This window comes from Phaeoacremonium minimum (genome assembly GCF_000392275.1).
Source record: "Phaeoacremonium minimum UCRPA7 unplaced genomic scaffold PA7_03_scaffold_140, whole genome shotgun sequence".
Taxonomy (NCBI): Eukaryota; Fungi; Ascomycota; class Sordariomycetes; order Togniniales; family Togniniaceae; genus Phaeoacremonium; species Phaeoacremonium minimum.
In genome coordinates this window covers 13,173-28,705 of record NW_006921047.1, presented here as the reverse complement: position 1 = coordinate 28,705, position 15,533 = coordinate 13,173, and the positions used below count along the sequence as shown (strand labels likewise).

General features: G+C 51.2%; 4 protein-coding genes across 4 annotated transcripts; 3 read left to right on the top strand and 1 right to left on the bottom strand.

Moving 5' to 3' along the window:
* Positions 1-405: 405 nt before the first annotated feature.
* On the top strand, positions 406-1,284 carry UCRPA7_1906 (putative metallo-beta-lactamase domain protein; the record flags this gene model as incomplete). Its single annotated transcript, XM_007914485.1, has 1 exon — positions 406-1,284. The coding sequence occupies one exon, from the start codon at positions 406-408 to the stop codon at positions 1,282-1,284; it is 879 nt and encodes a 292-aa protein (XP_007912676.1).
* Positions 1,285-5,399: 4,115 nt separating this feature from the next.
* On the top strand, positions 5,400-7,520 carry UCRPA7_1905 (putative integral membrane protein; the record flags this gene model as incomplete). The annotated part of the gene is made up of 6 exons (XM_007914484.1): positions 5,400-5,649; positions 5,741-6,417; positions 6,471-6,584; positions 6,646-6,837; positions 6,895-7,287; positions 7,344-7,520. 6 exons carry the CDS (start codon positions 5,400-5,402, stop codon positions 7,518-7,520), a joined length of 1,803 nt encoding a protein of 600 aa, XP_007912675.1.
* Positions 7,521-9,237: 1,717 nt separating this feature from the next.
* UCRPA7_1904 (putative ribosome assembly protein 3 protein) lies at positions 9,238-9,480 on the bottom strand (the record flags this gene model as incomplete). The annotated part of the gene is made up of 1 exon (XM_007914483.1): positions 9,238-9,480. One exon carries the CDS (start codon positions 9,478-9,480, stop codon positions 9,238-9,240), a length of 243 nt encoding a protein of 80 aa, XP_007912674.1.
* Positions 9,481-11,908: 2,428 nt separating this feature from the next.
* On the top strand, positions 11,909-13,109 carry UCRPA7_1903 (putative rta1 domain protein; the record flags this gene model as incomplete). Its single annotated transcript, XM_007914482.1, has 4 exons — positions 11,909-11,930; positions 11,987-12,086; positions 12,142-12,288; positions 12,341-13,109. The coding sequence occupies 4 exons, from the start codon at positions 11,909-11,911 to the stop codon at positions 13,107-13,109; spliced, it is 1,038 nt and encodes a 345-aa protein (XP_007912673.1).
* Positions 13,110-15,533: the final 2,424 nt, after the last annotated feature.

Sequence of the window (15,533 nt, the reverse complement as noted above, 5' to 3'; positions counted from 1 at the left end):
CTACACAAGCCCACTAACGCAGCGCCTGGACGGGACGGCTAGCCTCTAATTAGCACACTGACAGCCCGGATCACCTCATGCACTTCAGCCTCGGTAGCGCAGATGCACGACCCCTCAGCCCCGCTGTCTGTCAATCGAAGAGCCCTCCCTCGTCCTGCTCCTACTGAGGTGAAGTTCACATGCTCTCTGACGAACCACAGGAAGCGTATTAATATCACTTTGTCCACATACATCCCACAGCAGAAAGAAGGCGAATATCAGATAGATTGGCAGAGTGCAATCGTGTATCTGCAGGCCTCGGAAAGTCTGTGTCGCCTCTTGATACGCAGACTTAGACCTTATTTCTGGGGTGCATCACGGCGGGGGCCGCGTGGGACTTATAACCACTTACTTACCTTACCCCGAATGCGAATAGCCTCACTTTCGGCAGCAAGGATGGCCATTCAGCTCGTGCACCTTCCCGAGGTTGAACGCCTCAGTCCAGCTTGCATCCGCATTCTGGGCGGCAACCCTGGCAAATTCACCCTGCAGGGCACCAATACATACATCCTCGGTACTGGCTCCAAGAGGCTGCTCATAGACACCGGTGAGGGGAAGCCTTCGTGGATAGCAGCTATCAAGAAGACTTTGGAAGAAGAGAAGGCTTCTATCGCAAGCTCACTGATCAGCCATTGGCATCATGACCATGTCGGCGGTATCAGCCAGCTCCTGGACATATCACCAGAGACGAAGATCTACAAAAACGAGCCAGAGAGCGGCCAGTCGGAAATATCAGATGGCCAGAATTTCAAGGTTGACGGAGCAAGCCTGACCGCATTCCACACTCCCGGGCATACGGTCGACCATATGGTCTTTGTATTTGAGGAGGAAGACGCAATGTTCACTGCAGACAATGTCCTTGGCCAAGGTACAGCTGTTTTCGAGGATTTGCATACCTATCTTGCCAGCTTGGCGCAGATGAAGAAGCTCTTCAAGGGGAAAGCGTACCCAGGTCACGGCCCAGTAATAGACGATGGGCCAGCAAAAATACAGGAGTACATCATGCATCGACAACAACGCGAGAACCAAGTACTCGAGACGTTACGTTCGCCTAATGCAAGCAGCGAGGAAGGTGCTGCGTGGGCGCCAATGGAGCTGGTCAAGGTCATATATGCGGATGTACCCGAAAGTCTGCACCTGCCAGCTCAAGGAGGCGTGATACAGATACTCAAGAAGCTAGAAAAGGAAGGCAAGGTGTCGCAAGAGGGAGGGAGGTGGAGACTCAAGGATAGATCTACTCTATAACTCGGTTGGAAGCAAATACTGTGATGTTGCTGACAACGCAAGCTGCCGAACTGGTTCAGCCCTATACTCAGCTTGCATCCTCTCATATGTTGGTAGTCGCCTTGATTGCCTTAATTGGGTCTTGGGGCCGTCATTTGGCCGTCATCGTGACGTCAATTCCAGAAAGTGACCGCAGAGCCTCAATTATCTGTATCAGAGTATATATCCACCTGTTGACGCATATCTGAGAAACATTCAATGCACAATATTCTAATCGATGTAGTTGACACCGACACACAGGACAAGTAGATCTCATCTTCACAGTCATGGGGTTTCCGACTTGCCGGAAGACCTCTTCCAATGGCGCCCGCGGCGGACCGATGGCCACAGCCAATACGGACGCCGGAAGCTTCGGGAATCGCGATCATGTGGGCTTCGCCGAATGAATCTTTTGGTAAGAATTTTTTCTGTTGGTTGGCTAGGCGTGTATTAATTAGTTGTATTAGTCGATTAGTAAGAACGACTTTGTCCAGACAGCTGTCTCCACGACGGCCATCAAACCAGTCACACCTATTCCTGCGGGATTCAAGTCAGCAGGACTACTTCACGGGCACTGTATCCACTTATTCGGCGTTTAATATTCTTTTCGAATTTGTTGTATGCGTAGTGTCCGGGGTGGATATCGGGTTCGAGAGACTGGAGTCGAGCACAATATCGTTCAGGCGGGTGCCAAGAAGAGGGTTTGTGAATTTCATAAATTCTGCTCTTCGCCAGGAGACTTGCCGGTGATCCGTGTTTGTGCATCGTTGTGATGGAGGTGCAAAGAGGATCGGAACCGTGCTCGGCCTTCGAATGGCTTCATTGAAGGTAAAATGGGTGGTCGGTAACGGCCGGGGTACATTTCGACCTGGTACGACCTCTGACGGTTGGGAGGTAGGATGTTTTGAGGGATGCAAGTCCAGGTATGGCCTGACAGGGATTTTACGGCATGTAATCCACAGCTCGTTGAACCCCGGCGCCGTGACGGAGAATAAGTCGATGATGACATCCCGAGAGTCCCTTCCATGTAGCTACAGTATTGTAAAGTTACGTGCACTGGAGTGATTTTCTACCGTCCAGACGAGGAGCGAGGTCGATGCTGTTTAGCTCGCTCATGGAATATCACAACTGGTGATCTCTGACTCTGGGCCATTAACACGTTCATAATTCAACTCCTCGCTTCGAAGAATCGTATAAGGGAGTGACAACTCCGGTAAAGGACCCCTCAAGGTGATGATCATCATCAGGGTGGGGTTGGACAACCGCGCAGAAGACCACGCCCTAGCGCAATATCACCAAAAAAAGAGTCATCAGGATGATTAGGTAGGGTGGCATCTAGCGCTCAACCGAGTCTTGTCAGGCGCCAAGTGGTCCCAGCGCCATGCATGAGGTTGGGGTCTGCCGTGAGAAAATGTGCATGGGAACATGGAAGAGTGTTTCGCCAGAGTTTTGCGGTGTGTGTATTGTGTACCTACCTGGCAAGATAGCTAAGAACTCGGTACCTGGACGAAACGGACTGAATCCCACGGACCACAAGCCTATGTCGATAGGATCGTATCCGGGACATGAATGCCGATAAGAAACTCGATATCATGAGTTCAAATAACCAAGTCGATGACATCTTTGAGTCCTTCTGCAAACGGGTTGTGCGGAAGTCAAGAGTCATTTAGAGGGACGGGGAACCTCGGGTGACTAAGACAGTACGGAACCGTTATGTTCGCGATGGGCACAAAGACCATGAAATGATAACCTCCCTGGCTGCACAGAACCATGAGGTGCAGATTGATTTATTGATCTGCTGCTACGCTACTCGCCGTTTTTCGGCCGGCACTTGGAGATGGTTGGAGCACAAGTCGTTGTGATTAGACACGGCGTACTCGAGCTGGCCTTACCTTACCCTACCTTACATAGTATACAGCACAGTACCTCACCCACCCGCCTTGCATCGGCACCCACCTGCCTGTCGATTGATTTAGCGCTGCTACACCGACCTCATCAAATCGCACGATGAGGCTCCGTAAAGCGCGAATGCCTGCGCACTGTGTACCTGCGAATAGCGTCGTCTCGATTCTGACTCCAAGTGTCCCGCCCGGCTGTCAGAGACTCAGCGTCCTCCTCCTGCAGGATCGTACGTTGCTGCCTTTTCACGCAGTCCGACAAGGCCAGCCAGGTGGCAGGAGGTGGCACCGTCCCGAGGAACCCAAATCTCCAAGGTCGCATCTTCAACGTGTAGAAGGGATAGGGATGGAAGAGGTTGCCAGCTTGTATTCCTCTGGGCAACTCATTGCCCTTCTGATCTACATCTGTCTCTTCTGTTTTTGCACTTTCAAAGCAGTGATTGACCCAACATGGCGGGCGAGGGATTTGGTGGTGACCCAAGAAAAGTCCAAGAAGTCCCAAGGCTGACCGCTTCATTTTCGAAACTCTCCGGAGGACCACATATCTCCGCTTGCACTCTCCGATCACCCTCAAGAGAAGAAATCCACACAGGCTAGTAACAGAGCGTATTGGACTAGTGGCATGTTGCGTATGCGCAAAAAAGAATGAAGTGGGAGAGGATCGCGATTTAACCCCAAAAGGGTGCTCCGTTTGCGAGCACCCAGTAATTGCCCTGTGTAAAGGCATGGGCCCATGATCTGCCTTAAGAGACATCCGGGGTAGCTTTGCCGGAGTGGCGGGTACCCATCCCAGCCACGATCCGACGAGGCCGGCCGACCAGCATCTTCTTATGTCCGGCGTTGATCCCGCCTGCACTGCTCTCGGGCGATTGTCGATTGCTCGCAAACGGAGTACCGCTTTTGGGGCCTATCGAGCGACATGACAGATATCCATCTGCCTACACGTGGACTCGGATGCTCCACAGAGACCAACATCTACGGCCTACCACAATAGCCATACACATGCAATGCAGCAAGACGAAACCAGCAGGCTACAGTGGATGGACACGAGGTCACAATCAACATGCGTAAGTCGACACGTACGGTATACGCAGCATGTGCAAGAAACTTGCCCACGAAGCCGGTATTAGTCCATGTACCTGGGGTATTGTGGCGTTGATGGTCCTGCCCGGGCTTCCTTCGACAGCTTGCGCCTTGCAGGTGCAGTCACAGCCTTCCGAGGTCAAGTGTGTGAGTATCGACATGTGTGTAGTACCAGCAGTATGTACACTACTACCTCATCCTCGCCTTGTAGTGTACGCACAGCAAATTCTACCTGTGTAAGCCAATGGATGGCAAGCATGGGATGGGATGGGAGAGAGAGCGTGTAAGTCAGAGTAGGAGGTTCAAGCTCCCCACACAGTGCTGGCGCACCGTCCGGCCTCGCGCCCAAAGCTCGCTGCCGTCTTTCCATTCTTTGTCGACGCCTTCGGAAGCTTCGGATCTTGGCGATTCCATTGTACTCCGTACAGCTTCCATTACCCACAGACAAGCCTGACAAGGCCCCCGAAACATCTACGGAAAAGGCATCGCGCACCATGGTCCAAGGGCCACCTGGTGGTATGACTGATGCGCTGGGCGCGCGCGAGGCGACTGGGACTGACTGACTGACGGGGCAAACCCCGGGTCGCCCTTTTTTTCCTCTTTCGATCAAGAGAGCTTCAATGGAGCTCGAATTACCAATCAGCGCCGCGCCGAAGAGCTTGTCCAGAATGCCGTGCCTACCGTACCGTACCGTCCCCAGCGCAGTTAATAAATATACTATATACAGCTCCCTCGCCGTCCATGATGCCTGGTCTCAGAGTTTGCCCTTCCTCCGTCATCTCGAGAGCTTCTCTCTACCCTCCCGCCCCGGCACACGAAGAAGGTTTGCGACCTCCCTCCGTAATAAATCTAGAGCTCTTTGCGCTTTCCCCTGTAAACTAAACTCGACTCCTTGAGGCGCATTGTCTATTTCCCTGCTTATTTACTTGCCCTCGACCCAAGACAGCAGGGGTCTATTTTGAAATCGGCGCGCGCATACACAGCACTTACACGAGCCCTGGGCGCATCGCATTGGCTAGGCGGAGGAGTAGCGTACCCTCACCCTATATTCTAGCTTCATTCTTGACTTGTATCCTTCTAGCCGGAGTGAATTGGAGCAGCAGATAAAACACCCTGATGGGGCCGACTGCGAGATCAGCATTTTATTTTCTGGCGGGCATTGCGGTTCTGGGACTTGTCCCAGCCGCCCTCGCCCACGGCGATGAGCATGGGGATATGGACATGGATATGGACATGGGCGCGCCTAGCGAGCCAAAGCCCGATTCTGAGTATCCGCCGACTTATTTCGCCCACCCAGAACACACGGGTGCCATCATGACGCACATTGCGCTTATGGTTCTGGGATGGGTTTTTGTTTTGCCAGTTGGTAAGTGTTCATAGCTAACTATGCGTGGCGGTTTTTGCGCGCGTATTTGCTGGCGCATGGGGTGGCGCTGACATGAGTTTTTCTGCCGTAGCTGTAATGCTCTCAATTGCACGCTCGCGGTACACGCTGATGCTGCAATTTGTCTTCCTGGCGGTGAACGGAGCCGGAGTGCTCTTCGGAGTCGTCTACAACACGAACACCCCGGATCTGTACCCGAACAATGCTCACCACAAGCTCGGATGGCTGGTGACGTGGGTGATTTCGGCGCAGGTGGTCGTTGGCCTCGTCGGCCGGGTCGCGGGCGCATTCAGCGGCAAGGACAGCGGCAGGTCGAAAGTGAGCGCCGAACGCCAGGGGTTCATCCCCGTGTCCACGGAGGCCATGGCCGAGCATCTTCGCCTAAACGAATCGCGGGTCTCTGGCCACTTCCGCCGGTCCAATGACAGCGGGCAGGGCACCGAGCCGAACACCGAGTCGCTCCGCAGCCACTCCGTGTCGACCAACGAGGACGAAATCGAGAGCCCGCTGCACGAGGCTCGCAAGGAGTATGCAGACGACGATGATTATCTGGATGTTGACCTCGAGGCAGACGTTCCGGCCGTGTCTCGTGGAGGAGCTGTTCAGGCGTTTGCGAAGAAAGTCGGGGGCTTGATTTCGTCACGAGCATGGAAATTCCTGGTTTTCGGGTACAACTTTGTTGACCGAACAAGTTTGATTCTCGGTTTCATTGCGTTGTGCACAGGCATCATTACGTACGGGCGTTTCTTTGTAAGTGTTGTTTCTGCAGATATTTTGACTGCTGTTGCTAACAAAAAATCCAGGAGGGCCGTGCAATCTTCAATGGTTTGGCGCATTGGATTAAAGGTGGCGTATTCGTCTGGCTAGGTCTCTTCACTCTCGGACGATGGGCAGGAAGCTTTGGCGAGCTCGGCTGGGTACGTAATTCTTGAAAATATCATACAAAAATGATTAATCCCACTAACAAGTTGAAAATAGGCCTGGAATATCCGTCCCAAGACGGCAGGCCAGAAGTGGCGGCCAAGCGCTGAATTCGTGGAGAGTTTTCTGATTTTCTTCTACGGTTCGACAAACATCTTCCTGGAGCATCTCGGCGGTTGGGGTGGAGAGTGGACTCCCACGGACATGGAGCATATTTCTATCACGGTGCTTTTCATCGGTGGCGGAATGGTGAGGAATCGAGTCTTGGATCAATTCATGTTACTCTGATTGCTAATCCTCCCTCAGTGCGGCATGCTCATTGAGTCGATTCGGATCCGCGATTTGCTTAACACAACGGTGACAGAAAGCGCCAACACATATCCAGGTCATGCACACAACGATCAGGACCGCCAAAACTTGGAGGAGCCAGAAACATACCGCTTCTCGATGAATCCGATTCCGGCGCTGGTTATTCTATTGACAGGAATGATGATGAGCTCTCATACACAAGCAAGCATGATTTCCAGCATGGTCCACAAGCAATGGGGCAATTTGCTTGCTGGTGCGTCTTTCGCCCGTGGCTTCACCTATGTCCTCACCTACCTGAAGCCGCCCCGCTCTATCATGCCTTCGCGTCCACCAACTGAGCTCCTGGCTTCCTTTGGTCTGATTTCCGGCGGAATTATTTTTATGGCAAGCGTGAGTGTTTAATCTGGATTTCTTGACTGTTTCGGTGTACTGACACGTTTCTGCAGAGCAGCGACACTGTTGGAGGCATGGAGCATTATGACCTGGACGCTATGTTCATTTACACCGTGACGATGGGTATTGTCGGCCTCCTCATGGCCTGGGAGATAATCGTAATCGCAATCAAGGGATGGGCAGTCCGCAGGGAGGCCGGCTGGCCAGCTCGCGGCTTGTCACGCGTTTGAGGAAGTGGTACAGGACAGATGGAGACCAGTCCGTGGGTGGGCACTTTTGCAGATGAGTCGAGACCTTGGTGCAGCTCGACGACGCATCGAATTCTGGCGTAACCGGCGTGGGACCTAATATCTCCCCACTTGTTTTGCTCTTCTTTCGCTTCTAGTCCATCATCCAGAGATACCCGGATTTCACGAAACAGCATTGGGAAGGAAACGACTGCTTGGAGGCAGGATGACGAAATGGCTCATGTCATGGTAATAGCATGGCTTGCATGATACCCTGTGAGAAAGCAAAAACGCTCTTTTTTGATAGTCGAGAGGATGGAAAAGGAAATCATACATAGTTTAGTCAGGATTATAAAGAAGTTGTTAATGTTTGGATAGTCAGTCTCATGGTTCGTGTGTTAACAGTGCTATGAGGAGTTGCAGAGTCAAGACTGCTGAGTAAGTCATGTGTTATAGAGTCAAGGTTTTCACAACCAACTACTTGCCGTATATATCCCGATGTATAGTCCGACTGGCCATGCAGATTCGAGGTTTACCAATATATAAAATACCGTTCTTAGTGGGTTGTTCGTTCCCTTTGAGGCCTCATGGGCTCGCGAAGTCAGAAAAGAACCTGGAACAGAGAAAGACAAATGACAATGGGTACATACTGATTTCACTGCAAGTAGCGAGTAATAGATTGTTGTAGTAATGGGATGTTGTATAGATTGCCCAGTGTGATCGCCGACGAAGCTGTCTTGTAAGCGTTGAATATCACCAGCTCATCACCATACGCTAATTTCCCTGGATGTGGAGAGAAACCTCGCTCGTGGTACAGTTTCGTTCACAAGGATCCAAGCTAATACTTATTTTCATTTAACAAAGCTATCTCGAGAACCCTACCTACTCCATTCCAACCAGAACCAACATTAGAGGCTGTAATGTCACTATGTCACTAACTGCCAGATTGGCAGTTTTGCTGTTTTCACTGCAATTTTAGTGCTTGGCCGGGTGTACTCGATGTACAAGATCTGCCTCACTATCCGGTGTCATGTTAGACATGCATGTCACATTGAGATCCTAGAAGACGGAAGAAGACTCGTGAATCAGTGGAGTATGCTATGGCGCTATGCTCTCTGATTTTCCCAACTGTTTCTAGTCATGACGCGGGAGGAAATTATTGTAGGTGGGGGAACAGAGGCGGCTTTCTCTGCAAGGAGTAGAAAGACATTTACGAAGAGTATTTGCCCTCGCGTGCTAGAGCTGCCCAGAAACTCCGATATGATTTATATTCATTCGAGCCAAGCCATCCTTCCGCTTCCGATTCGTAGTGCTGTCGTAATCAGCCAATACCGATTTTTGGCCGGGCGAGAGACTCACCACCTGTGACATCGTGGTTCCCATTTCCTTTTTCGAAAACAGCCTTGGCATCGTTCCTTCAGTAGCTCTCCTGCTTCAGGTATGAGGCCATCCACAACTCCAAAATGTGAGCCTCATGACTTGAAAATGTGTTGGGCGCCGTTGGCCAAGCTGGCAACAGCAGAAGCATGCTTGGTGAGCCCGATTAGTCATGCGTCACCGCTTTCAAGGTGGCACGAGCACCATCCTCAGCGTCCAGGAGACTTTGGCGGCTTAAGATGCATGATGGGCCACGGTAAGAATGAAGAGCCCGTCTCTCTCTGGCCCATGTCCTCATCATTGGAGCGACGGAAGTGGAGGCGTTGACTATCATGGCGCCCGCTCACTCCTTCGCATTAGACGGCTCTGCTGTTACTATCCTCCTCTTGTCAGCAGGCGAGAAGGTTGCCGTGCCCTGCTGCAACGCATGAACCAGCAAAGGTAGAGCGTCGGCGCGAAAATCGTCTGCGTTGCGCACCTTGTCCAGGTCGTCTGCAAACTCTTGCGTGGCGCGCTGCAGGTAGTATGAGGTGAAGTCGGCGGCAACCTCCTTGTCGCTTTTCTTGATATAGCCTTGTGAACTCATGGTGAATAGTCTTTCTGTTTCCTTGAATTCGTGTTCTGAAGTAGGTAAGTGCAGGTAATGGCTGATGTCGATGTGGTGTTGGTCAAGGAAGGTCAAAAAAAAGTGAGGTGCTTAATTTTTCTAGTACAGCGGCTAGCGGATTGCACTGACGTTGCACACTGTTGGAGCATCTAAGGTCATATGCAGGCACATTTCCACGACCTTGCCGTACTCATGAAAAACATTCGATTAAATCATGTTCATTGTATATATTATTTTAATATTTCTTTTCACTAATCCACGCCACTGTCGCAACCGTATACGCTCATACTCTACGGATTTTGATAGCTCAGCGACCGCCGTCTCATCCTCTTTAGGGACAACAGCCCGTGAGTACGAAAACTTTAGTGAAAAGGTGATCCACGCTGAGCTGTCCATTGAAGTATCTCCAACCATTTCACTACAGTTCGCCGCCATTTACTCGAAAAAAATTTCAGTTTCGGAGCACAATATCGATAGAGCTGGGCTAGAAGCTTGGATACTGGTGCCAGCTACTTAAAAATTGGTACCGCTAGCATTCTGACTTCTATTCAAGGGCAAGGTGAACGCAAAGGGTTTTGATATAGATCATGACACACTTCAGATGCGGCACACTCTACAGGACCCACCGTCCTTATTCGGTCTGTTGCGCCCAGAAGATTGCTGTGCGTAGGAGACCTGGTGACAGAATAGGTCTAACTTTGCATGCTTCGATGATAGAATATTGGAAGACAGCTACAACTGCGGCTGAGAATACTAGGAAGAGGGGGATAGCAGTCATCTTAATTAGAAGTTTTGGGATTAAGATCCTTAAAAGATCAAGAATGTGAGAGTCATCCTAACTTAACGGTCTGTAATCGAGAACATTGCCTTCTTGCGCGGAAATTTTGATAACATATTGTTTGGCTATCCGTAGAAACTATGTATACATGGACTTGCATTCCTTTTTGATGCGAATGCGAGATGAGAAACTTCGGGGGCAAGTCACGCCTCGTTTGGCAAGTTTCCCACATTGAGAAAAGTGGTTACAACAAGACAGCAGATCTTGCCACGATGGATTCAGACCTCAAGATATACGTTGTAGGACGCAGTCTTGATAGCCGGCGGCTTCCATTAATCACGGACGACTTAAGAGCACTTGCAGCTAAACACTCATGCAAATGAAACCCACGCCGGTGCTTAAGCCCGGAGCGTGCTCTGTTACAATACTCGGCCGGCCGTCAAGTTGCGCCTACGTCCGGAGATTGTGATGCCTCATCTCGGGCAATGGTGGTGGCGCAGACATTCATCTCGGTATCCTGACCGAGGACCGTCAAGCACTTCCATGGACCAAGTTTCGCAATCATCTCCACGTGATGTGATTTCCTGACACGCCATTGAACCGTTCAAGAGTTATGTTACGAGAGCAACTTGTCTCCGTAGAGGGAGGATACAATTGGGCAACTAGGTCAACGTAGGGCTGAGCCGGAGTGTTATATTACCCGATAAGCAGCCTGCTGGAACGCCTTGCCGCGCCGCCTTCTGATGGGCTCAAGGGCCAGGACTTTAGAATTTTCGCGACATCTAGCTGTATTTGGTAGATGCAGCTTCATGGCAGCTCCTCACGGTCACTTTAAGCTTCTGACGAGCCTGACGCTACCGAGACAGCAGGCTTGATATATGATGGTTGCATCTAGAACGCATTGGGCACCGAGTCAACAATGCCACATCTCCATAATGCACTGCCGTGATTCTCTTTAGAGGCTCTTGACATCTTGACAAGACAATCTGCAGACAATCCCTGGGCTCAGAGTCGACAAGGCTCAGCGGACAGAGATTTGGCTATGCGCTAAAAGCGCTAGTGATGCGGGTAGAAAGCGAGCAGTACGGTGCCAAGTGAGATGTCTGGGGACGAATCGTCATTTCCAAGCGCAGCCACAGAGTAACATGAGACAAAGTTCAATCGGGTCACGGCAGTAGCTGGCATCTGCTGGTGCGCCCTACGGTGCGGGATCTACCTGCAACCTCGTTGTATAAGTCCCAATTAGGGATCGCTTGGTCCACCAATTTGGCTCATGAGTGAAGATGCACTGAACCGTGCACCGTATTTCGTGTCGTTACGAGCGGATCCTTGAATTGTGATTGGTCACTGAGCCCCCTTGGTGGCTGGCCGTTGTACCTGCCAACGACGCCCTCGTCGTAAGACATGGACCGAAGGTCTGCATGGAAATTTTATATAAAGATGACGGACGCTCTCAAGCCTTCACCGTGGAAAGAAATACTGTCGAAGTCCTTGTGGGCATGTTCACCTTTTCTCTTGGAGAAGAATTTGACACGTCGAGGCATCTCCCAAGCTTTGTGACATACAAAGCCCACGATATCGAACTTCTGATACCTGAATGAGCGGTTACACCAGCCAGCCTTGCTGACGATGAGCGAAAACGGCAAATATGGTAACATAGTCGCCTCACATATCTGAAGGGAATCGAGTCACTAACTTTGGTCTCAGTGGATGGGAGCCTCTGGTTCTATGCACCCAACAAAGGGGCGCCAGTATTCTTTACGGTAGCCTTTGGTGCATCAGGGCTTTGCCATATCTGGCAATGCATGTAGGTCATGATATTACATGCATGCTATCACCGCTGTTGCTGACGGTTATTATAGCCACTACAAGTGCTGGAAGCTCATGGGCGTTTATACCTTTTGCGCTTTGCTGTTCACCAGCGGTTTCATCCTGAGGGAAATCGGGACATTCAACTATGATAACCTTGACATCTTCCTGAGCAGTACTGTTCTCATATATGCGGCGCCGTAAGTGTATGCCATCGAAGCAAGGCATGAATGACTGCTGACCTGGAGACAGACCTCTCTATGAGCTAGGCAACTACCAGATTCTCGGACGGATTCTCTATTACGTACCTCAGCTCGCACCGATGCATCCTGGCCGCGTCCTGACGACGTTCGCCGCTATATCGGGCATTGTCGAAGCATTGAATGCGAATGGTGCCATCAACGCATCGAATTCGGACTTGCCCATGTCAAGACAGAACATCGGCAAAGCCCTCCTGAAGGCGGCGCTGCTTATCCAGATCGGAGTCATCTTCCTCTTTGTGCTGACAGCTGCCTACTTCCAACGCCAGTGTATCAAGAACGGCATTCGAAATGCCAAGCTCAACGGCGCCTTGTTGACGCTGTACATTAGCAGTGCGCTCATCACGGTCAGGACGATATACCGCATCGTCGAATACTTCAGCCTCGCCAAGCTGCATTTCGAGGAAGGCATGGATCCTATGTCGTTCAGCCCAATCATCAGATACGAATGGTTCTTCTACGTCTTCGAAGCGGTCCTGATGATTTGCAACCAGGTTTTGTGGAATGTTCGTCATCCAAGGCGATACCTCCCGAGCAGCACAAAGGTGTATCTGGCCAAGGACGGCGTTACCGAGATTCTTGGTCCTGGCTATAAGGATGAACGGAACTTTCTCGTCACACTCTTCGACCCATTTGACATCTATGGTCTGATCAAGGGCAGAGACAAGAAGACCCGTTTCTGGGAGAACGAGGCGCCCACCGAGGACGCTTCGAGGAAAGAAAACAACAGGAACGGGGCAGCTCCCGAGTCCACGGTGTGAGCCTTCTCATGACCACTTCCCCCCAGGCGTTCATGAGGAAATGTTATTTCTTTGTTTCTATTTGCGTTCAGATTGGGGTCGAATGCCCGTTTTGGGCCAACGACAAAAGCTAGAATGGAGAGTCAGAAAAGGGATACCCTAATTAGCTTGTGGGCTCTTCATCATGCGCCGCTCGCTTCGCTCTTGTTGATTGCATAGAAAGCTATTTTAGTTAGGAGACTAATTCCAGTGAGCCATCCTTTCGGTGATGAAAACAACTCTCTCGGGACCGATGTTTTGAGAAATGCTTGTGATGGTTGCAGTTGTTTTGTGAAGTGGGGTGTACGTAAATATCCTCCTCGCCAAACGGAGTCCCCGTTGCTCGGGTTTCTGCGCAGCCGAACATGTTAGCTTAGGCAGGCGCCTGCGCCGCGGCGTATATTTGACATGCACAAGATGCAATTGAATTTACCTGGGGCACTTCCCCCAGAGAAGTCAAAGGATCAACCGCCATGATGACGGGCATGGGATGAGATCAGATGAGATAAGAAAAGAAACAGAGCAGGCGGCCGCGCCGCGCTTGGGGCGGCTAGCCACAGCCAGCATCTTGCGGAGGCCCGAAGGCGGCGTAGTGAAGTGTGCCTAGGTAATTTGGCGGCGGGTAAGAGCGCGCTTATTAGGCTGTCAGGATCGCAAAATAGCTGACTGCGAAGGCGGCGCAAGGGTGATAAGGATAAGGATACGCCAGAACAAGGATGAGGCACCGTATCATCGCGGCCTTGGGGGTTTGTCGTGGAGAACGCCCTCGTGGGTAGGTCTTCGCGATGGCGGAGTCTTTTGGCGGAACTTTACTTGTAGATCATGCGCCTTTGGAGTTGAGTTGTTGTTGTAGATGTTGGGGGGCACAGGTGTCGGAAATAGCTACTAGTCGACATTTGCGCTACGATACACCCCTGTGGCTCTGTGGCTTGCGCTGGAGGGCCCACTGAGTATCCGCTGTGCTGGTCTGGGACTCTGGGTGCACTTGCACAACGCCCACGGCGGGTAACAAAGACGCATGATGGACATTGAGTACCTAGTCTAGTGTACATAGGGAGGGATCAATGTAGAAATGGTCGGATAATTCCTTCCTTCCCGCAAGCCACACGTTAATTGTTGAATTGTGCGATGCGCCGTCGCGAGTGCAGCCAAATGCCGGCACCTGGAAATACTGCATAGTAAATAAGGCAGTTCGCTGTCCAGCTGCTTACCAGACGCCAGCCGAGTCCCGTGCATCGCATCGCATCTCGAGAAAGTACCTCGCTCATGATAACTTTGAACACAGTAATAATGTTACGAGATGATGACTGCGCACGAGACCATTCAAGCAGTGAATTGAAGTCGACAAAGAATGACACGCCGGCAGGGCTTAGTCAGTTTGACCGCAGACGCGGGCATGTGCTGCTACTTACACTTACATACATATATACGTATATACATACTAACTAGGTAACTAAGGTATGTGTAAGTGAAGTATCTCAGTCGTGGATACGGCGCAGCGAAGATGACTGCCTCATTGTACGCGGTGAGAGACACAATAGTAGCATCGCAATTTATTTTGCGGTCAGCTCGACTTCGATCTCGTGCGAGTCTCAAGGTACATACATACTGAAAGGATACCAGCTACCTAAGTTAGCTGTGCGTGCATCGAGACTCGAGACTACCTAGGTATTACGCAGTACTATGTAGACGCTCGATCATGCAGTGAGATGGGGGATTTCTGTTTCTGTTTCTGTTTCTGTTTCAACACAGACACATAACGTTCGTGTCCGTCCTCAAACAAAGCCATCAGCCACCAGCCATCTCATCCCCGTCCTGCAGTCAGTGCAGCAGCACATCGTTGCCCTGTTGAAGGCGCAAAGGCAGAGGCAGAGGCAGAGGGCGCCAAACTCTACGCCGCCGTCTCGTCAACAAGGGCTTTTCAAGACCCAAAGTGTGCCAAGGGGCTGCTGGAAGGCCCGAGGTCTGCGGCGCGGATCATGGGCTGGACAGCTGTGCAGGTATTCTGAATATCTGCATCGTAGAATAGAATCCCCACGATGGCCATGATCATGATCATGATCATAATCTGACTGACTGACTTGAATAATTATTTGTTTGCCCGCATCCCCCCAGCCCGTCGGGTTCCCGGGAATTTCTAGTGGATATTTCTGCATACCCAGGCAGGTCCCACCACCTGGCAGCACTAGGTACCCTACCTAACCTGGGTACCCAGTTACACTACCAACGACTCCATCCGCAATCATCACCACTCACTCCCTCGTTCATGCTGCCCACATTTTATGATTCTTACATGCCCCTTGCCAGCGCCAATTTGCCTGTTCCTTGCTCGCTCTTGTCTTGGTCTTGCAAAGAATTGTCCGAATGGGGCCCTCCTGCTCCTGGCCAGGTCCCGCAGCAATACCC